A 23,642-nucleotide genomic window follows, 5' to 3' on the forward strand; every position below is an offset into this window, starting at 1 on the left:
TTGGATAATTTTTTTGTCAATAGTCATATGAAATTATTGAGCTTAGAATGTTTTTATTTTTATATGTGTGTGTACTTTAATTAAGTCTATTATAGTTTATGGCATACCAAATATAATCAGGTACGGTATTGCATTTTAAGAAAGTAAACACCGAAAATACCGAACCGAACTGTCTGATGACTTAGGGAAAATTTCGGGATTAAGAAAAATTATAAGGGATTAGAATGTAATATCCTTAGTCAAAACAATATGGCTTTTAAGCCAATTTTAAAAAGTTGAGTTTATCCAACTTGTTGGTTTTGACTTTTTTTAAGCAGATTTTAACTTTTTTTAAGCTCTTTTTTTAGTTGCCAAACACTTTCATGAGTTAAAAAGGGCATCTAAACAAGCTCTAAATATCCTATGGTACTCCCCTAACTAACTTACTACACTTCTCAAATAAGATGGGGAGTAAATGCCATATTTTGAAACCTCAAGGTGTCAACTGAATAATCTAATTTCATTTCATTCCTTATACTGAATCACTTGAACAGAATCTGGAACATTTGTCTCAGAATATGGGAGTGATAAGATTGACTTGTTTCATTAACCCCATTGGAGGGGAAGCCCCAAATTCAAGTAACGGCAGCCACCCTTCAAATCCAAAGCTGCCTCCGCTCCTTTCCGTTTCAAAGTCATCTTGGGTCGTCAGAACTGAGGCAAGTTAAATCTCTATTTGCCTTTTTCTGTCTTTTTATCTTTAATTTCTTTTTTTCTCGTGCTGACCAATTTTTTATCTTGGGCCGGAGGGTGTAATACTTGTTTGTATATTTTTTTTTAGTTCCAGAAATTGAATGGCTGACATACGGGAATAAATTTTATAGCTGTATTTAGCATTAGAATCTTAAAATTGTTTGATGCTCTAAGTTTTAAGATTCATTTCCACTTGATGGTTGACCTGGAGTTACTTCAAATTCTGTATTGTTTATCCAATACATATCCAACATGACTTTGTGCATCATGGTTTCATGCAACAAATTACTTGAAGGAACTCAATTGGTTGAAAAATAACAACAACAACCCAGTGACATCCCACAAGTGGGGTTTTTGGTAGACCCTCGAGACAAGAAGAAATGAGAGAGTGTATCAGTAACACCAAAGGAATCCATAAAGATAACATCAGTAACGCAATAACCAAAAAGTAGAGAGCAAAGTAATAACACTAAGCAGTAACAAAGGCACAGTACTACAGAAAAATAAAAGTGTCATAGAAAGGATTGGAAAATTGATCGGAATGATAATCCTGGGAGAAAAAAGAAGACACAGAGTCACTTGCTTATTAAAGTCAAAGAAAAGAAATTGCATCAAGGTTTCTTTTTTCTTTCTATGTATTTTTGGTTCAGGAAGTTCCCAATGAACAAGAAAAGAATACATTAAGTTCTGTACCAAATAATGCTTAGGCATCATCTAAGCGTGTATTGTGGGCCGGGCCTAGCCCGGGCCAAACGAGCCGGTTCAAACGGGCCGGTATCTTAGTGGTGCAAAAGCCCATAGCGGGCCGGTCCTGACCAAATTCAACCGGGCCAAACGGGCCCCAACAGAATTTTTTTTTTTTTTTTTAAAATGGCCAACAGTCAGATTTTTAAAATCTAGCCGTTGGCCTTCAATTTCCAATCGTTTGGGACTTTAAAAAATAGCCATTTGGCCCCCAAGCTTTTTATAATTACACTTTTTCCCAATTCTCAACTATAAATACCCCCTCATTCTTTCATTTTTACTCACAAATTCATCAATCTCTCTCTAATTTTCTTCTATAATTGCTTACTTTATTATTGCAATTTCGTGAAAAATTGTGAAGTTGGTGAATTGAAGTATTCAAGTCTTCAACGATATTCAATTTTCAAGAAGTTGTTCGTCAATTGGTAAACTCGTTCCAACTCTTAAGTTTTAATATTATAGTTTTGTTTGTTTTATTTAGTATAATTATAATCAATATGGACTTTTCTTTGAAAAAAATATTTGGTGGTAAGGGTAAGGGAAAATCTAAACTTGTTGAATCTAGTCGCCAAGCTACTACTCTTCCCCCGGCTCCCCGACCCAGACCCGTTACCCGTCCTCCTCCACCTGTTATTCTTGATAGTGATAACCCTTGTTTTCAATTTTTCGATAGTCAATTTTACCACGATGTTGCACCAGGTCAACAATTAAATGAAGAAGTTATGAATGTTCTTTATCCTAATCAAACTATCTTTGAAAATGATGAGGAAAATGATGATTTAGATGAAACGCAACCGGATTTAGATGATACACCTACTAGTCCTGTTAATAACCCAACTGATAATAATTCAAATGCTCATGTAGTAACCCTTACTTTTAATAGAAAATCTTCTAAACGGCTCGAAACATCTCTTGTTTGGCACTTTTTTACTCAATTAAGAGAACAAAATAAGGCTAAGTGTAAAACTTGTGGGTCTTTGTTGGTTCATAAATTTACTGGAGACCGTAGCGGTACGTGTAGTTTGACTAGACACATATTGAAACACCCTAGAGATAAAGCTAGATATTTACAAATGAAAGTTGCGCAAGAGGGGACAAATGTAGATACTACAGTTAACCCTAGTACAGGTTCAAATCTAGTTCAACCGGGAATTAACACTGTTACCGGTGGCATTTTATATTATGATCCAAATAAAGATCGTGAAGAATTGGCAAAAATGGTTACTGTTATGTGCTTACCCTATAGTTTTCCTTCTAACCCTCATTTTGTGCATTATATTAGAAGAGTTTTTAATCCTACTTATAAAGGATGGCCTCGCGCAACCATAAAGAGAGATATTTATAAATATAAACATGAATATGAACAACATTTGCGCTATTTATTTACTCATATAGATTGTCGCATTGCTATTACTACTGATATTGATAGAAGTGGTAATGATTGTGATTATCTAACTGTTACAAGTCATTGGATAGATGAGGAGTGGATAATGCAAAAACGCATTATTGCTTATAGAATAATTAATTCACGCCACACAGGTAAGTTTATTGCTAACACAGTTGCAGATATTTGTAGATATTTTTGCATTAGAGATAAAATTATGTCGGTTTCAATGGATAATGCTTCTAGTAATACTAATGCTATAGGCTTGCTTACAACTACACTAAATCTTGCATTTAGTAATATTTTTCATGTTAGATGTATTTGTCATATTTACCATTTAATCGTCGGTGTTGGTATGAAAGTTTTAAATGTAGAAATTGAAAAGGTTAAAATGGCTCTTAATTGACTTTTTTATTCAAACCGTAGAAGCAGACTTAGAGACTATTTTACAATAAAAAAATAGCCCGGAACGAAAAAGCCCGTTAGGCCCGTTTAGGCCTGCGGGCCTGGCCCATTTAGCCCGGGACCATGTGGGCTTAGGACTGTAGTGGGCCGGTTCCACTCATTTGGCCCGTTAGGCCCGGGACCGCCTCAGCCCGGCCCGCCTAAGCCCAGGCATGTTTGGCCTGTTTAGGCCTGGGTCCGAACCACAATACAGCCTTAGCATCATCAACTAACCTATATCAAGGTCTAACTACTATATTTAAGGAAAGACCAGTGTTTTTAAAAGCAAAAAGCGCAAAAAAGCGATAATGTCCATGGAGCTCGAGTGTATAGAGAGAAGAAAAGCGCATGCCTCTTTGAAGTGCAGCACAAAATTTTTGGGAAATTAAGAATATATCAAACGTATATGAATTTAGTTCAATAAAATTGCAATTAAAATAACTAATTTCAACATCCAATGTACAATAATGCCCATAATTATCCAATTCCTCAAAGTTGAGATTTAAAGAAGGGATCGATTCTTTTTGGTTGAATCACTTTGTTCACCATCATTTGAAGCGCAAACTTCTCTAATGCACATGAGTTCACTGATGAAGCTATAACCGCTAGCTTCACATCACTTTATCAGATTAAGCGAAGTGATGGCTTTTAATATCATTGAGAAAGAAGAAACCTGAAAGCTATTGTTTGAAGTTTGGAGCAAAATTTAATTATGCTTCTGAGGATTTGACTCTCTTAAGATTTGGCTTAGAAAAACAAAGTTGAACCACTGATTGGTCTTCAAAAATCATATGTTTATAATATGATATGCTTGCTGGTATATTTTCTTTTGCATCAGAAATAGATTGGTGACACCTCTTGAGTATTTCAAACTTATTCTGAAGCTGTATTAACATTAAAAATTCTAAGAATCAGGACCGGATCCCTTTTCTGAAGTGTTATAGTGAAAATTGAAAATCTTGGAATGATAACCCGGGATCGATGCTGGATAAAGAATTATATATCGTGTAGTTTTAAGCTGGTTTAATTTAAATTCCATTCTAGTATCAGAAGTTTGGTCGAGCATTTTAACAGTTATTTTGTAGTATATGAACATTGAGTTAGTTATTTAGTTCGTCTGGAAGAGATTTGGTTCTCTGTTTGGTTTGATTGACCCAAAAAGCTTAATAAACACTTACTTTAAAGTCAGCAATGTCTTAAGCTTCAATAATTGGGCTTAGATCAAAATCTTTGTTGCAGTCTAATGTTCGCAAAGAAAGAAGAAAGCAGCCAGATCCTCCTTGTGTTGTCTGTAGAGGGAATGGCAGAGTGGAGTGCTACGATTGCCATGGCAGAGGTAAACCCCCCCCCCTCTAACACACACACATGCAGACGAAAATGTGTTTGCACTGGGACATACATCTGATGCTATTTAAATCTCACAATCAAAGCAGGTGCAAAATTTCTTGAGACATTAAAAATGAAAATGCATTAACGTTGCCTTTGAGCTACGGTTTTCTTGTCATTTAGTGCTTGAAGTCTTGTTTGGGTTTGATCCAACTTGATTTAGTTTGGAGTACTAGAGATAAAGGAAAAATAAAAGTAAGAAAAGGATAATGATGCAAGAAGGCTTATAGTACTTCTTTTGGTTCACTTAATGTTTAGAATTTGGTAAAACAGTGGAAAAGGGCGAGGACCCTTAGAGGAAAAAGATAAATTAGGAGGATAGCAATATACTGTAACTCCTTGGTAGACAATTTGTTCTGGCGTAACCCTAGATATCTCCATGTGGCTCTCTCTCCTTTACATTTTCTACAAAATCAACTATTTCCCCTTCGAATAGTTTCACAAAAATATATGTGCTCCATTAATTTTCACAAGTTAACTTCCTATACAATTCCCTTGATACAGGGAGGACTAACTTTGTGCACCTAGAAGTGCTTCCAGGCGGAGAATGGCCAAAATGGTGAGGTATCAAGTTAATCAATTTCTTGCCAGTTGTAAAACTATGATATTATTACTCTGTTATTGAGAATCCTACAATCTAATCCACAGTTTCTAGGTGCAAGACTTGTGGTGGAAGTGGGCTTGGCTACTGTTCTCGTTGCCTTGGGACAGGTGAATACCGATATATAATGGGATTCCATTTCATGAGACGGGAAACTGATGATCCAGAAGGTATATAGTGATCAAGCTGACATCAAAATAGGGCCGAGTAATCCAGCAATCTGCTTCTAGAAGATGAGCGATTGGACTTTCTTGCTGCAGTTTGAACCAAATTGCGGATTATGTTTCTCACAAGAGCAAGGTGGGCTTACACCTAGTGCAGCACTGGAGGTTATTTAGTTGCATAACTAGAATGCTACATAATGTAATTAATAACAAAAAAGAAGTGAAATGATTATTGGTGTAGTTAACCTGCTACTAGAGTTTACTGTTATGCTGATGGTTTCTAGTGAGGAGTAGCTGCTTATGGTTCCATATGGAACTGTGTTCTTGGAACACTGTCTCAGGTCTATGTAATGATTTATGTGAACTGTCTGGCTGGAAATATTCTCAATATATGAAAAATCAAGTTACAAGATACCTATTATTTTCTTTTTCTGGCTAGAATTGTACGCCGATGCTTGTTATCTTTACACAAATAGCCTGTTGTATTTGTACTGATTACTTATACATGGTTATATCCATATTATTATATATATTTGCCAGCTATTTTAGGTTTAAACGGTTGTGTGGGAGGTTATTTAGGTTAATTCTTTTTGTTAATCTGGTTCTTTGGTCCATACCACGGAACAAACTAAGATTTAAGGCTTTAACCAGAATATTGAAGCAGAATTTTTCCAAAAGCTCAATTACAACAAACATCCTCGTCAATAAATGTAGATTTACTTTTTAACATATACATTCGCAGGATAACGATTAGTACAAGGGAAAAGCATATTCAGTGGATGTAGATTTGGTTTATTTACGAAATGGTTCAAGTTCAGGGGACATTTTCAAAGCAGATAACGGAATACATTGAAAATTGATTAGTCAAATGACCAAGCTGGAGTAAGGCGCAAGTAAAAACAGAAGGGAAGGTGAGGATAAAAAGTTAATTCTGCACAAACTTTCTCCTACTTCATGCGATATAGATTAGACATGTAATCAAAATGTGACAGCTCTACTGTAGGAGGACTAGAGAAAATTTAATATGATTTGAGGTAAACAAGATTGGTCGGTTAACTGCGGTCACTGAAGAAATAAAAAGGAGTCCATGCTTATTTATCCTAACTTGGATGAGCTAACTAGTAATATGCTAGATGAGGGAACAACAATGTTATGAATGAGTAACTCAACTGCATTCTATACACAACAGACACAAGACAGATTATATTAGATCATAATGAGCAAACTCCCTTATATAATGCATATCAATGTAGTATAACTTCGCGAATAACTGTTTACAAATAATGTTGCACCTCACTGAATCATATTAACTTTACCTCAAATACTTAAAGAAAACAGAACCTCTATCGCATAATCATGGTCAACATGCAATATTCAATCAGCACCCTTGAATGTACACACCTCGGCAGGAATTGAACAGCTGAACAGCATAATGAATTGCACTCTTCCTTAATGAGTTCCAAAAACTAACAATTGGCATTCATTGGAAACTAAACTACCAAGGTTTTTCACCGGATGAGTGCTTTTTTACATTTGAGTATGGTACTATGTTTGCTACAGGAGAGGGTAGGTTGAAATAAATGTAACCCCACCTCCATATAAATTGTGGTTCATAATAATCCTTCTACATTGACTCCTTCCAGCAATTGGCTCCGATTTGGAAGTAGGATCAGAGATTCAGGATTATATTTTTGTGTGACAGTCAGTTGCGCCAACTGTTCTGCTTCTTTGCTTCAAAGGACGCTCCATCGTTTAACATGTCTTGTGCATCAATTTCCATTCCAAGTTTGGAGAGGGCAAGAGCCTGCATATAGAATGCAGTAGGCCACTCGGGCAAGCAGACCTGAGCCTGCATAGCATCCCTCAATGCAAGTTCTGGCTGGCCATTCATCAAATACGCGAGGGCTCTCCTCACAAAAACAGTCCCAGAAGGAACAGGCATCATAGACACTAACTGTGGGAAAAAAAGAGTCAAACAACACAGCTTTGATCCAGGCAAAGTTAGGGCTCAAAAGGTTATAAACCAGATGGAGAATAGAATTTGATAAACATGGAAAATGACCCCGAAGTCATTAGTCAATCATGAGAAGAATTATGTCGTGTGACGTGAAGAGGAGAAACAAAGCGTAAAATATACATAACATATAACATATTTCATGCTAAAATATGATACAACCATGCCTCAATCCCACGTTGAAATCGACTATAAGAATCCGTGAGGATATCCGTTCCTCTCCTTTATCAAAAAAAAAAATAATACCCATTCCTCGCCATTGGGACCCATTTCTTTCTATTACTGGATATTTTGTTTTAAGAGATACAGTAGGGGCTTTCTAGTACTAGAAATTTGGTACATTTTACCCAGGAATCTTAAAAGGTGTTGAGCATATGAAGATTTTGAGATCTCTACCACATACTAGAATGTAGCAAAAATCTGTAGAACATACTACTAGAAGACTTTTGGATGTGCTAAGCACTAGTTTGCCTGCAGTTGTGCAGATTTCCAATTTAAGCATGTAATAGTGAAGTACCTGACTATTACCAATTTTTTTTTATTTGAGATGAAGTAAGATTTTATATTACTGGCATCAAGAAGATGCAAAAACAGTACAAAAGAGCCCCATTTACAAAAAAATACAGTTCTGGTCAGGGAGCTAACCAAAAACATCAAAAACCTAAGGTTGGCAATCAAGCCAAAGTCAGAGCTAATAAAATCTAGAAAGGGAATTAACTCATTTACAGGGGAAAGGTTGCTCCAGCTATATAGATTCCTAAGACACTTTGCTTTCAGGGAGCAATTGGGAGTTGATATGCCATCAAAGCATCTGTGATTCCTTCTTTCTGTCCAAATACACCTCGCTATTGCTCTATCTTACAACATCTGATGCAGATTTTCAATTTAAGCATGTAAAAAAGGATTAACTTGCTAAGTGTATGGACAAGTTTTGCTCCTTTTCAGCACATCATGTTTGGAAATAATTACTTGTCTATTATAGAGCATTTCCTTCTGTTATTCTTTTTTTTTTTTTTTTGATAAGGTAAATTGTATTAATCAAAAGGGAGAGAACTCCCTGTATACAGGAAGTATACCAAAAAGTAGAGAATTTACATCAGAACATGATTCTCTACAAAAGATGCCCAATCTTCTATACAAGTAGGGGCTATATGAGTGCACCAAAAAGCGATCAAAGATAAAAGACTATTCTTAAGATGTGAAAAAGGAGACTCAATCCCCTCAAAAGCTCTCCTATTTCTCTCCCCCCAAACTATCCACATGAGAGCTAACGGGGCGAACCTCCCCGCCTTTTGCTTTCTTCTTCTACGGAAACCGGCCCAGCTATATAACATTTCCTTTACAGTGCTTGGCATCACCCATTGAAGACCAAAAAGGTTCAGGATCGCCCTCCACAAAGCCGAGAACACAGGGCAATGCAACAAAAGATGATCAACTTCTTCCCCTGAGCTTTTACACATATAGCACCAACTAACAAGTGTAATTCCTCTCTTTCGCAGATTCTTAGCAGTCAAAATCACTCCCATCGCCGCTAGCCATGCAAAAAAATACACCTTCGTGGGCGCTTTAGGAATCCAGATCGAGGAGTATGGAAAAGAGACCTCCTCTCTCACCAACATACTCTGGTAAAAGGACTTAATGGTGAACAAACCATCGTCATGCAAACCCCATCTCCAAGAATCACAAGATGACTGGGGTTTATCTTACCCATATAGCAGTGTCAATAAATCTTGGAGCTCCGCAATCTCCCAATCTTGCATGTTCCTTCTAAATGAGAGGTCCCATACTACCCCCTTCATGCTCCTTATGAATCTGTTAGACCATCAATTCCTTCTGGTTTGAAACTCTGAAGATGTGGGAGAAGGAGACCCTCAGAGTATCCTCTGCACACCACCTATGATTCCAAAAGCTGATTCTCCTTCCATCGCCCACCCTGAAGTGATGTTGCCACTGAAGGATTCCCAATTCTTCATGATGCTCCTCCACATGCCACACCCGAAAGGTGTTGTGATTGCCTTGGTCCTCCAACCCCCTCCCGTGGAATCGTACGTTTCTACTATGACCTCTCCTCCATAGAGCATGCTCTTCTACCCCGAATCTCCACAACTCATTTCCCCAACAAAGTTCTGTTGAATACCCTAAGATCTTTTACTCCAAGTCCACCCCACTTCTTTGGGGAAGTGACTGCCTGCCAATTCACTAGATGATACTTTCTAGTTCCATCGGCCGCATCCCAAAGAAAATTCCTTTGAAGCCGCTCCAGTTTTTCTGTGATGCTCACAGAAGCTTGCAACAGGGACAAATAATAGGTGGGCATACTCGATAAAGTGCTTTTAATAAGCACTTCCTTTCTGCCTTTTGACAAGTACTGTTTCTGCCAGTCTGCTAATCTTTTTTCAACCCTTTCGATCACTGGATTCCAAACCGTAGTATCCTTATGCGAAATGCCCAATGGAAGACCCAGGTAAGTAGTGGGAAGGGAGCCCACCTTACATCTGAGAACATAAGACAAAGCATCAATGTTAGCAACCTCACCCACCGGCAAACTCTCACACTTGTCGAGGTTGATTTTGAGACCTGATACTATCTGAAACCACTACTGGACCTGCTTCAGGTATGTCAACTGATCCGTATCGGCATCACGAAAATCCAAGGTGTCATCCGCAATAAGTAAATGAGAGACTCTTTGGGCACTGGGCACCCCGATCGGAGCTGAGAATCCTCTCAAGAAGCCTCCGCCCGCCGCACGATCCATCATTTTACTCAAAGCATCCATCACTAGAATGAATACCATGGGGGATAAGGGGTCTCCTTGCCTGAAACCCCAGGAGCTGCCAAAGAAACCACACATGCTACCATTAACCAGGACAGAGAATCTGACTGAGGAAATGCAGAACTTGATTCATCCCCTCCGTCTTGCCCCAAACCCCATCCGCATCATAATGAAATCCAAGAACTCCCAATTGACATGGTCGAAGGCCTTCTCAAGGTCCAACTTACATAATAAGTCGGGATCTCTATTTTTTTCTTCTGGAGTCTACAAGCTCATTTGCCATCAAAGCGGCATCCAAGATCTGCCTACCTTTCACAAACGCATTCTGGGAGAACGAAACAGACACGTCAAGAACCTTCTTGAGTCTGTTGAAAAGCACTTTAGAAATAGTCTTGTAAATGTTCCCCACGAGACTAATAGACTTGTAGTCTCTAATACAAGATGCACCTTCTTTTTTAGGCACAATAGTAATAAAAGAAGCATTGATACTTCTCTAGAAAACACCATTCACATAGAAGTATTCAATGGCTTCCATCAACTCCCCTTTGATGGTGTCCCAACAAAGCTGGAAGAAGGCCAAGGAGAAACCATCAGAGCCAGGGGCCTTATCACCAGCACAACTCGACATAGCCTCGTGCACCTCCTTTTCCTCGAAAGCCCTTTCTAGCCACTCACTGTCTCCCTCCCCTATGTGGTTGAACTCTATTCCCCCCAAAGTCGGCATCCAACTAACTTCCTCTTTGTATAAGTTCTCATAAAACCCCACTATCGCCCCTTTTACCTCCATCTCTCCTGCAATCCTCACCCCATCCACAACTAAGGACTCTATGAAGTTTCTCCTTCGATTTGCAACCGCCACCCTGTGGAAAAATTTGGTATTCGAATCCCCCTCCTTTAATCATAGCGCCCTCGATTTTTGCCGCCAACTAATCTCCTGAGCTATTGCTAACTCGACTATTTCCCTGTTAACCTCCCCCAATCTCTCTTTCTCAGATTCATCTAACTCCCTCGCCCCTTCCCCTCTCTCTAGTTCCCCAATTCATGTATAAGCTCCCTCATTTTAACATCTACCCTCCCAAAAACCTCTTTATTCCACCTAATAATATCTCCCTTGAGCAATTTAAGTTTCTTCGAAAGACGGAATGAAGGTGTCCCTGATACTCCGTAGCTTGTCCACCATTCGTTCACCTTGTCACCAAAACATGGCACCTTCAACCACATGTTCTCGAATCGGAAGGGAGCACGGACCCCCCTCCTTCTGCATCCATCTAGCAAGATAGGCAAATGATCCGAAGTCAGCCTAAGTAAAGGAATCTGCAGCACATTCAGCACCAGCTCATCCCAGGAGGGCGATATCAGAAATCTATCAAGTCTAGATCTTGAGTTGGAATCCTCTGCCCTGGCCCAAGTAAACCTTTCCCCTGACAGAGGAAGATCATTGAGAAAGTGATCATTGATGAAGTCAGAAAACTCCTCCATGGCCCTCGAAATCAGACTATACCCTAATCTCTCCTCCGGGAATCTAATAGTGTTATAGTCTCCCTTAGAACCCATGAATGTCCCATTCCCCTATCATATTGGCCAGTTCCTCCCAGAAAACACCTTGGACCCTTCTCCTACCGGTCCGTACACTCCCCCAAATCCCCACTCATTCTATCTTTGACAAGAGCTGCTAAAGAAAAAACTCACTTCTTAATCTCCTTTACCTCTAAGCTTCTATCATCCCACATTAGAAGAATGCCCTGAGCACTTCCTGCTGGAACCCAGTCAAATTTTACCCAACTACCTCCCCAGACACTCCTCACAATCACATCCGGCAAAACTTCCATTTTTGTCTCCTGAAAGCAAACTAGGTTAGCACCCCACTCTTTAACTCCCACTTTGATGATGGACCTTTTGTTTGGGTCATTCATCCCCCTCACATTCCATGAAAGAATCTTAACTTCCATAAGTAACAATATCCTCGTTCTCCCAACCCCCCCCCCCCCTAACTGAGCTCCCTTTCTCCCTGTCACACAACCGGCCCCTTCTCTGGTACACCACTACATCCCCTAAATTATTTTGCTTAACACCTTAACCCAACTCCCTCCCTGCACCATCATAAAAAGATTGTTTCTCAATCTCCCTCAACAGTTCTAATACCCTATCTTCCTTCCCTTCAAAAGAAACACCTAGAAACTTTCCAAAGTTTAATAGTTTATCCTCCATCCAGAAAGACATATCCCCTCCTCCAATCCGTGACGAAATTGGACAGGCGTCTTCTATATGTACCCTTTCCTTGCTCCTACCGGAGGAATACAAGACCATAGCATAGCTAGCAATAGGAACTTTAGGTGCCGAAAGGATCTCACCATTTTCTTGAGGGGTATCAACCTCTGAAATTAGCACTCCGCTGCTATAAGAATGACCAGAAACACCAGTAGGGTATAGGAAGGAGGAGAGCATGGAACCTTGGCGGCATCTTAACTGGAAATACTGGTCCGGCACTAACATCAGTTGGGGCATGCTCAACAATCTTCCCAGAAGAAGAAGCTTGAAGTGTAGCCTCAACACAACTAAGCCAAGGAGCATATGAGGGGGTAATGGAGCTGGGTCCCTCAGAGGCGGGAGGCCGTGGACTAACAGCACCATCTATAGCCGGTACTGCCCCTGAAGCAGCGACCATCGAAGAGGGGCGCAGGTCACTAGAGCTCGGTGAAGAAATGCCAATGTGTGACGCACCATTGGTAGAATAAGGAAGAACGACTGCTCTCATATGCTTAGGAGCCTTATCAAACACAACTTGAAATAATCTAGGCCCCTTAGGATCAATTCTAATAGAATTGGGAAAAGTTGTTGGGCCTATGTGAGGAGGCCCAGGCCTATACTTGCTGAAATCTTGCCTGGCCCTAGGATAATTAGAAGAGGACCGGCCTATTCTACCTTTCCAGCCCGCATCACTAACTCATTCACGTCTTTTCCTCCTGTTGAAATTTTGTCTTCTTCTCCCAAAATCAAACCTCCCGCCTCTTCTCGATCTAACGTCTGATTCTGGCTTAGTCCACTGATCCGGTGAGCCCTCCCTACCCTCAGAGACTGATTTCCCCTCCCCTCCCTTCTATTTGACCTTACGTTTTCTTCCGCCACTATCTCAGGCATAAAGATAGGGCGAAATTCAGGGCTCAACCAAACCCTATGCCCCCTTTCCTCACCACAATCCTCACTCGCGAGAGATCGTGTAAGCTGCAAGAGACATCAATAAAACCCCCACACATTTCCCCAATCTTCTTGAATAAGTCAAGACACCAAAGATGCATCGGGAGACCCACCATGTTGACCACCAATGATTCGCCGGTGAAACGAGGGTCTAGACACCCATCGTGCTCCACCCATATGTCTAGCTTTAAGAAGTTCCCATCGAACCACCTGTTTCCTCTTACAAGAATTTCTGAAACTTGAGATTCGTCGACAAAACAAAAGAGATATTGTGTCCCCCAGTTGCGATATTTTCAGTCCGTCCTTGTCGTTCCATGCCTCCGCTGCCCAGTTCCTAACAGCCTCTGGAGAACCAACCCATTTGAAGAAAGACCTAATCAGACAAGATTTCACGAATCCCTTACGCCTGAGAGTGTGCTCCTCAAATAGCGAGAAGTGCGGCTCCTGCCCTACGTTAAGCTTTCGATGGCATCTTTCCCCAAGTTCTAGTGATGGCCAAGAGTCAACTTTGATGAAAGACATGTTTTCCAATTTTCTAGATTCTAGAGAGAAGTAGGAGTTTCTTTCTGTAGAATCCATCATATTCTAGATGCGGCTGTCCCAAAAAAGAAAGGTGAGATCTGGCCGAAAAAACCTCAAAGGTTAGAAAAATCAGTAGTCACAGTGGGTGAAAAACAGAATATATGAAGGGAAGAAATTTTCTGGTACCGAACAACATAAAAAGTCGCCGGAATCTGGGGTGAAAAAGAAAAAGTCGTCGGATTTTGGTAAAACTGAGACGGAAAGGCTCGAAAAAGCCTCAAGAAGAGGCTAGTTTGAAAAAGTCACCGGAAAATGCCACACGCGCCGGCGCGTGGCTAAATCTCGCTGGAAAATCCAACGCGTTGACCGCGCGTGAGAACTCAGATGCCGACGGTCTTCACTGGGGTTTGGTCACGGGAAGTATGGCTCTTGATGGGGGTGGTGGAGTCTTAGGAAGAAGAAGAGAGAGAAGAATCTCGGAGAGCGTGCCTGGGAGCATATTTGCTACTGTATCTCTTCCGTTATTCATTTTAAGTAGAAAGCCTGAATATCTTGTCAACCTTTTCCGTCAGTAGTTATATTGAGCGCACCAGTGTCCATGATATTCAAATTTGGAACCTGGATTCCTGGAGCACTACTATTACTCCTGTTTCATTTCTATATGGCAGTGTTTCACGAAGAGTCTAATAAAGAAAGGAATACCTTTGGAACTTGTGGTCTTAAACATACCATGGACATTTTTATACTATAAAAGCTTGTCATTAAAGGTAAAATGAGAAGTTTAAAGTCAAATTGTTTCCAAAATATAGAGAGGTGTCATTCTATTGTTAACAGACTAAAAAGGAAATGTGCCACATAACATGGAACAGAAGGGGTATTAGATATTTTAGTTATTACTTCGATTTAGGCTTTAACATCTTCCTTTGAATTTTTTAATTTTGGAAACCAACAACAACTACTACACCTCAATCCCAATAAATCCTCGCTATCCATGTTGGTCCATTGAGACCGTCTCAATCCCATATTAAACAACTTAGATTTTCTAACTTTAAAAGTTCTCTATATTTTCTACTTAGCATACAAATCTCAATCCCAACATAGATCTTCTTTTTTCATTCATTATGCTCTAGTTTTTCCAACTCTGCATGGATTCCATGAGATTATAGTTTTTTCAAGATATCATCGTTCCATGTGATTTTAGGTCTACCTTGTCCACTTTTAATACCTTCAATTACCATGGTCTCACACCCACAAAGTGATGCATCTGGAGTTCTATGTAGAACATGTAGGATATGATCAAACCATCTCTAGTAACCTTCTCTCAGTTTTTCCACTATATGCGCTACTTACACCTTCGGCTGAATGTGATCATTTTTAATCTTGTTTATTCTAAGTGATTAAAAAGTTCAAGTTGAAAAAGCAGGAAACATGGTATGTCATTTCTTTCATCATAAAGTAAAACTACGAGCATGTTTAAACAGTAGCAGTTAAACAAGCAAAATATCAAGATGTAGAGGTGATACAAGTTTAGTCCAGTTCTCATGAAGAACATCTAATGAAAAATTGAACTACACATAGCCTAAAGTATCAAAATACAATGAGAAGGCAATGATAGTTTAGCGTGAACAGGAACAGCCTATTACTGTTTAACAACTTCTTACTTTACACAAGTTCGACCTCTAAAGGCAGGAAAACTCTAACCGGTTCCTCTCTCTCTTTGGACATATCTAGCATACACATTTTGCACCAGGAAAAAATATCGATAAAAAACCTGTTCACTTAAATAACTGGAAGTACACTAATTTCACTGACAAGGTTCCTCTACAGTAGTCAATGAGCAAATAGTTCTGGTTTCAGTGAGGAATACAAGGGCAAAGCATGGAGTAACAAGCTGGGAAAGGATATGGATAATTCTCATAACTATTCACCATATGGAGTATTCTTATGCATTTGCACTACAACTAGTTATCCCAATATAACAACTTGAACACCAGTTACTGTTAAATGAGAACCAGAACTTGGTCGCGTTTCTTTTTTCAGCCTTTCAATTGTATGATAAATGATAATTTTGATGGAATGAATTCATACCCAATACTTGTATTACAGTCCATAGAATAGGTAACCAGAAATTACAAAATACAGAAAGGTATATCAGAATGCAGTTTGAGCTTCACGGAATATCAAACGAATCTGGAAGCAAAAAAGAAACATAGATTTTCTTTAAGTTAGTCAGAATAAAAGAGAGTACCTTCGAATAACAATCAATTGCACTCTTAAAGTCCTTATCCCTGAAAGCAATATCACCAAATTTCTTGGTGTTTAACATATCTTGAACTTGCTGTGTCCACTCTTGGAATGAGAGCTTCATGAAATATCACATAAACAAAGAACCAGAAAATCAGATCTCCTGCTACAGAGAGAGAATAAAATGTGTACTTCCATATAACGGCTAAGCTTGAGAACTTCTCCAAAACAAAGAGGCTAAACTGAGGAAAGAAAAGAAAACCATGTATAAAAAGAAGCATACCCAATGTAATAAAGGATAAGCAGACCTTTTATTTGGATTATGTCCCTAATTATCATCTCTCGCCATCTAGTTTGTCGATTTCTGATTTCCCTTTACACCCAATATGTGGTAGTATGCTAAGGAATTAACTCACCTCATTTTCGGCACCCTCTTCATCTTTATAACCTGTCTTAAGCAACATATCATAAACAGCGGTAAGGTCCATTCTTGCACAAGCCTTTCCAAGAGGAGAAAGCATGGTTGGAAGCACTACTGGAGCTTTTCTTAGACCCATTAAAACATATGATACAACCTAGGATATAAAATGTGAATAAGTAATCTGGTCAATTCATCATAAATAGGAACGGTTCCATCAGGATCAAAATTTTCTAATCTACCTCCCCTTGCTTCTGGAGAGGTAATACAGCATTAAGAATGAACTTGAAATCAGGCCGATCTTTAGCCTCGTACTGGAGGCACGTCGAAGCAAGCTCAACCAATGCAGTAGCATCTTCATCGGCATATTGTCCTTCCAAGGATGAATCCATTAGTAACAACATATTCTTTCCCCTTATCAAATCTAATGCCTGGAAGAAGAAGAATTACATGGTAGGCCACCAGTTAGAGATTTAATAGCACAATCCCTAACTAAGTATAACAAACATACTAACAATATATTTACTAAGGATCTTTGCCTATTGAATTGGTGAATTTGTTCAATATGATAGTGAACCTTTTAAGCTATTGAGAAGAATGACCAGCTTGCTTATTATGATATCACTCATTATCGTTACAACTCCATGTTGATTATAAAGGAAAAATTCATATTTTTTTCATGAGCGCAAGTTATATACACTGTAACTGTAATTTTTTTTTTTACATTATCAGGTTACGCAAAGGATATCTAAAGGTAAGCCTCAAAATGTGGGATTAGTTATCTTGAATAAGACAATGTTACCTGCTACAACAGGTAAAGGTGGATGGTGTGAAAAATTTCTTACACTGATGGTGCTTATAACTTTAACTCATTTTACATTTGGTGGTAAGCTCTAGACTGTCTACACTTGATATTTCGGTCCTTAAAATTCAATAAATGATTGTAACACTAGCTTTTAATACGTTTTACATTTAGTGTATGATCTATACAGCAGACTCCTGAAATTTTGGTACTTAAAATTCAGTACAGTGGCCTACATCTTCACTTAACAGCTTTGTCAAAGAACCCCATATTGATAAATTGGAAAGGCATTAAATCCATTTTTGACATACATCATGAAATTTTGAATACAACTAACATAAACTGAAAACAAATTTAACCAACTGGTGCAGCAATCATAAAAGAGACGTGCATGCTAAAATCCATTACATGGCTTGGAGGAATATGTTTTCCACTCAAAAGGTCCAGCAGAACAGTCCCATAGCTGTATATTACACTCTCCGCAATGACCCTGCCTAAAAATAACAAGATTTGGTACTGAGCACGGTGCCAATTTTCTGAAACTTGAGGATTTCACATTTCAACTACGGTAAATAAAACAGCTTAATTTCAACATCCATAATTAAATATAAAAAATTAAAATACAAAATACAGCAGCTGATTGTGCACAAGAATAGAACCAGTTATTATGTGAGCTTAAAAAGCACAAGGCAGTGGTAAGTATATTCCTAGAAAGTAGCAAAGAACAAGGACTCCATGCATGTAATCATTGTCAAAGTCTCAAACTTCAAAAACCAATTATATTATCAAACAGATCCCCAAGAATATGTATTTTCTTACTTGATTGTGAAAGGACATTTTCTTAAAAAAATTTACTTTTGGTAGGTATTCAAGAACTCTGTGTATGTCATTTTCACAAATCATAGCTAGTTCCAAGCACGAAAAGCTCTACTCTGCAACAAAAATATTTTTAAAAAATAGCTTAACATGATGAACCCTTCAAATACTTGACAGGTACTCGAAAGACCTTGATATTAGACTCTCCTTTGTCTATGAAGGAATTTGAGGCAGACACAACTTTACAACTGCGGACGCAGTAATACTATGATGGCAGCAGCCAAACACGGTTAATCCAAGGTAATTATAAAAGGGTCTTCATTTTTACCCTATCTCCGTGGTGATAATACTCATAATCTAGATGTGCTTGCCAAGTTAGGTAGATGAAGTAACCACAGCTACAAAAGGAAAGTAAACCAAGCAAAAGAAGTACTTGGCACCTTGAGTCTCCTGACTTTGTAATGATTGGCAGTTTAGAGTTTAGAGTTTAGAGTAAGGATTAGGCGATGACATTATCATTACAGTACAACTGCAAGGAAATATCGGAATCCTACTTTTGAGTTTTAACAAACATTTTGTCACCTACTTCACGCAGGTAACTAATGGAAGGTGGTCTGCAAGGAAAAGGCACGCACCTGTACGCATAAACTCAGGAGGTGTATAGGCCAGATTAGTGCTATAACTCTTTCCATCTCTACTGTTTTTCATAAGGCCAAAGCTAGATAATCGAGGGTCACCATCCTGCAATATGAATCAAATTAAGCAAATTCAAGAACAAGCCGCTCAAAACCACAAGACTTAGTGAAACTTGCAGAACTGCAAGAGTTAGGTGACAAAATGTTTGTTTAGATAAGTGTATGTATGTGGGAGAGAGAGATAGGAAACGAGTGATATGTAAGAAAAATTAGTCTTGCAAACAAAGCAATTGGAAAGTCACAAGGTACGAGAATATGTTAAATAACATATCCCTATGGATCAATTATCATTTAATTATTACGACACACTACCATACTCGGCATAGTTTTTCAGTATGAAGTTCTCAAGCAACCAAAAGATGATGAATTTAGAAAGATATCCTCCAGTTTCATCAATTTAAGTTCCCAGCTTCTATGCTAAATTCATGGTCATAATTTGATTTATTGAAGAAATGATGTCACTTTAAGCTTTAAGAATAACCAATGACAAGTCATAGTTGCTATAACTCCTATTCACAAAGCACTCTTTCATATTTGTCGGCATTATGTTTACAATATTTTTACAACTTTTACAACTATGAAGAATTCAAAATTTCAAATTCATCCAACTATTTAAATTTTTAACTTTGATGTATTTTTTCCTTATCAAGCTACTTCTTCAACCATCATAGTATTATATTCTTCCACTACCAAATTTATAATCAGAATAAATTTGGAATCCTTGTCAAAATAAACACCCCATATAAAACAAGAACGAGGGAATATTTGTTTCTAAAGTTGATATCGTTATAATATCCTATTTTTTTTGGGGGGGGGGGGGGTGAATCTACATCTATTTCACTTATATACAGAAAATGATACTATCCATCCAATCCAATTAAAAGAACTAGAAAATGATTATAGAACTCCAATATTTAAAGTTTGAATACCTCATCAAAAAGAACTCTGTAAGCATTCAAATCATGATATATTTTTCTGTTCTCAGCATTGCAATGATCCAGAACCTGTGCAATATGGTATGCAACTCTGACTCGCATCTCCCAAGGCAAGGGCTGTTTTTCCCCTGCAACACAAGAGCCAAAACTCATGCAACGATCATAGAGAAACCTGAAATGCTAGTTGTAGTGTAGTTACGCATAAATGGTCGTTCTTGATGAATATAGCATTGGTGTCCCGTATATAAAGCTATGTACATCATAAATGGGTGATTAGACGCGTATAAAAGGATTCAAGAACAAGAAATAGTCTTTACGCATTCTTTTACACATTTTCTTGAACTCTTATCCTTCTCTGAACCTTGACTTATGCATCTATCCAGGAACAAAGATGCAAGATCTGGCCAGCTTTATTATAACATTGGAGAAACTTTACACCCAAGCTCAGAAATCGCATGATTCACTATCGTGATAGAAGCAACAACAGAATAGGAGTGCACATGTTCGCAACTGACTTTTCTCTAACTATTTCTTGCAGAGTATGAGAGTAATTATGAGAAGCTATGCATTACCATCAAAGCTCAAGAGAAGAAAATCAACACCGTGTATTATTTCAGCAACTGTCCCGTCTGTATGAGGTTTGGTTGCTTTCTATGAGTGCTGTGAATAAACCAGCATTACCGGGCAACTTGGTATGATTGTGTGACCTAAACCAAGAAGCCACACCACAGAGGAGATCCCAAGCGCCACCAGCAGATTGTGTGTTACGGTGTGGGCGCAAGTACAACAACAATAACAACATACCTAGTATAATCCCACGAGTGGGGTGGGGAGGGCGCGGGCGCAAGTATAGCGTACAAAATATTTCAGTGATGATTTTTTTTTTCTTTTGAAAAGGTAAGGGATGAATTAGTGCTACCTTATACTAATTAAGTAATTTCCTAATGACAAATCCTTTGGTTACAGGGATTACCATTTTTAATCAGCTACATATCATCCCGTTCACATTAAATAACAATAACCTAGCAATTTTCAACATGTATCTAACGTGTTCAACAAATTGGTCAGGAGATAATCATGCTTTGGTTAAACATGGCTTAGAGAATCACTGACCCAAGCGGAACAGCTACGCTAAGCATTTGTTGCCTAGTATAAGAATGAATTCGACTAAGAATTCCGCTGGCCTCTAATCAACTTGATATGATTGATCTCCAAAGCCAAAGCAGATGCTTCAAATCTCTACCCTCTGATCTCGTGTCTTAGTATGACATATAATTCGTGAGCAAGTAATTAAAGTTTTGAAAGGGATATGCTTCACTTCAAAATTCAAACAGCTGATGCAGCATATACTTGAGTAGGCGGAATTAGCACGCATTTAGCTTCCATCATCAACAGAGAATTATGTAAAAGCATAATACGGTGTTCAATGGGAAGTTTCAGCTAAACCATTGCACTTTTCAATGTCAGTGAAATGCCAAGGGAAGGTCAACTATGAATGGCACGATCTCTTGAGCTTTAAGGAGTGGAACAGCACAATTATGTTAGTTATGGAACATCTATCAAGGGATAGAAGGAAACACATGGTAATTGGAAGACTATAACTACGTAGAAAATGTGATCCCTCGCTATTCAACCATATACTGTATGTTTAAAAAATGCAATAGGCAAAACCATACAGTGAAAGAGATGCTTTGAGAGTGTATCATTAGGCATGTACTCTGCCACCAAAAGTCTTTCATCTCCCTCAGCACAGCAACCAATTAGATTGACCAATCTCTTATGTCTGACTTTGCCCACTCCAGCAGCCTCTGCCTGCGATGCCAGTGGGAATTAGATTTTCTAGGAAGACCAATATTTTTAAACTAAACAGCATAAATCCATCTAGGAGCTGATGGAACAGCAAAGCTGACATTGCAATTTTGAGGTCTAACAATAAGTCACAAGTAAGCAAACAACAACAACTACTACTAAAATACAGAAGTCTTTAAAAAAATTCTAATCTTTAACTATAAAAGAGTAAGCAGTTCACCACAAACTGATGAGGATCAGGCCATGACTGCTTTGAGAAGCGCTTAATGGCAACAAGCCGGTTGCTCCGAAGCTTCCCTCTGTAGACAATATTGGGTGCTTTCTCACCACTTTCAGAAACTATCAATTCACTGCTAAACCCATTCGTTGCAGCTCGGAGATCCGCAAGAGCAAATTCCTTGAACGCTGGCACTTGATCCCCATTAGCTTCATCAACAACAGAATGAGTTTAAGTTCTATATACCGACTGTGTAAGAAATTATTTACACATAAAAATGTAGTTAACTCAATTTAAAAGCATTGATTGATAACTTAGAATAAATTGTAAGTAACCTCGCGCAAATTTCACTGACTACATTGTAAATAACTTAAATCCCACGGACAAATGAAATACATTGAGTAGAAATAGAGAGATATAAAATGATACCAAGATCTGTTTTGGAGTCGTCCTCTTTAGGAGGTTCTTCGATGGTGGACTTAACATTGACAGTTTTGGACTGGAAACAGCCCATTTATATCTGCTTGCATAGACAACTAACACTCACTAAAATCCCTCGCTATATATAGCTATGGGTGCTGGAATATGAAAGGCAAACTTGGGATGAATGGATAGGTGATGAGCGACAGCAAAGCGGGGGAAAAGTAGCTAGAGCTAATGATTGGTGAAGTGAGTTAGAAAGGTGAGAACAGGAAAAGGGAAGAGGAAAAAGCAGGGCCGAGAAAGTGGGTTGAGTCACATGATAAGTCGATGATGAGCACGTGAAAAGAGAGAAGAATTAGAGAGAGAATTACGATTTGCAACAGTGCTCAGTGTTCAGACTTCAGTGTGTTGCTTTTTCATGCAGAGCTGCTGCAAGGCAATAAGCAATCTTTGTAATCGTAGACGTCCTTATTTAGGCGCGTTAATATTGGGAATTTCTTAATTAGTTATCTGGTTTTAATGGATTCGATCTCTTCTTTTTAAAATATTTAATTACTTGGAATTCAACTGAAAGAATTAAAAATATACAAGTTGTTCTAGGCTGTCAACACTTACGTCAAACGTAACAATATTGCATATGCGTGTTAGTAAGAAAAAAATGGATGATTTAGTACTTTTTTGGATAAAAATATGTATCTAAAATGTGAAACATACATTTTAGGGGAAGCATGTCGAGTCCAAATATGTACCCAGTTTGTAGATATTTTGTAGATAAATTGTAGATTATTTGTATTCTGATTGTAGATGCTTTGTTTTCTGTTTTCACAAATCAAAAACGACTAAAACTTCTATTCTTCTGCAAAAAACGCAATTATGTCGAAAATTCCAATTATGCTACAATTGAAATGGGAATTGAGATATTTAAAATTCAATGTATTCAGTTTGTAGATATTTTATAGATAAATTGTAGATTATTTGTATTCTGATTGTAGATGCTTTGTTTTCTGTTTTCACAAATCAAAAACAACTAAAACTTCTACAAATCTTCTGCAAAAAACGCAATTGTGTCGAAAATTCCAATTATGCTACAATTCTATGATTCTCCTATATGCTATTGTTACTCCTTACGAAACTGCTATGCTAAGTATGGAATCCAAAAAAACATGATGAAGGGATAGATCTTCCTAAGCAAAATCCTCCCATGAACTGTTACAAGAAAATTGACTTTTGACAACAATTGAAGCATCAAAAGAAAAAGATAAAAAGATCTGTTCGAGCTCAGAACATATTGAGAATCAAACTTTGGGAGATACCTTAATGTGAA

At 38.3% G+C, this 23,642-nt stretch overlaps 2 protein-coding genes across 5 annotated transcripts; one reads left to right on the top strand and one right to left on the bottom strand.

Moving 5' to 3' along the window:
• The first annotated feature begins 504 nt into the window (after positions 1–504).
• On the top strand, positions 505–5,872 carry LOC142181145 (uncharacterized). Of its 4 annotated transcripts, none has more exons than XM_075253522.1 (4): positions 505–698; positions 4,544–4,640; positions 5,195–5,249; positions 5,346–5,872. In XM_075253522.1, exons 1-4 carry the CDS (start codon positions 558–560, stop codon positions 5,467–5,469), a joined length of 417 nt encoding a protein of 138 aa, XP_075109623.1. In that variant the 5' UTR covers positions 505–557; the 3' UTR covers positions 5,470–5,872. The 4 variants fall into 4 exon arrangements, 2 of the variants coding, with proteins under 2 accessions (XP_075109623.1, XP_075109624.1); XM_075253523.1 differs by having other exon boundaries at positions 508–698; positions 5,339–5,872; XR_012709491.1 differs by having other exon boundaries at positions 558–698; positions 5,195–5,254; positions 5,339–5,872.
• A 787-nt stretch (positions 5,873–6,659) lies between these two features.
• On the bottom strand, positions 6,660–22,742 carry LOC107780582 (serine/threonine-protein kinase BSK2). Its single transcript, XM_016601132.2, has 10 exons — positions 22,325–22,742; positions 21,899–22,104; positions 21,546–21,681; positions 19,864–19,997; positions 18,875–18,980; positions 17,832–17,917; positions 16,864–17,052; positions 16,620–16,778; positions 16,208–16,321; positions 6,660–7,409 (listed from the first exon to the last, which is right to left on the bottom strand). Exons 1-10 carry the CDS (start codon positions 22,407–22,409, stop codon positions 7,158–7,160), a joined length of 1,467 nt encoding a protein of 488 aa, XP_016456618.2. The 5' UTR covers positions 22,410–22,742; the 3' UTR covers positions 6,660–7,157.
• Between the last annotated feature and the right edge of the window lie 900 nt (positions 22,743–23,642).

Source organism: Nicotiana tabacum, chromosome 5 (genome assembly GCF_000715075.1).
Source record: "Nicotiana tabacum cultivar K326 chromosome 5, ASM71507v2, whole genome shotgun sequence".
Classification (NCBI taxonomy): Eukaryota; Viridiplantae; Streptophyta; class Magnoliopsida; order Solanales; family Solanaceae; genus Nicotiana; species Nicotiana tabacum.

Coding starts and splice junctions, on each gene's coding strand:
- LOC142181145 (XM_075253522.1), top strand. CDS start 558: ATGGGAGTGATAAGATTGACTTGTTTCATTAACCCCATTGGAGGGGAA. Junction 4,641..5,194: donor CTACGATTGCCATGGCAGAG/GTAAACCCCCCC, acceptor CCCTTGATACAG/GGAGGACTAACTTTGTGCAC. Junction 5,250..5,345: donor GGCGGAGAATGGCCAAAATG/GTGAGGTATCAA, acceptor CACAGTTTCTAG/GTGCAAGACTTGTGGTGGAA.
- LOC107780582 (XM_016601132.2), bottom strand. CDS start 22,409: ATGGGCTGTTTCCAGTCCAAAACTGTCAATGTTAAGTCCACCATCGAA. Junction 22,105..22,324: donor CGACTCCAAAACAGATCTTG/GTATCATTTTAT, acceptor TTGTTGATGAAG/CTAATGGGGATCAAGTGCCA. Junction 19,998..21,545: donor CTCAAAGCATCTCTTTCACT/GTATGGTTTTGC, acceptor CTTGTGTTGCAG/GGGAAAAACAGCCCTTGCCT.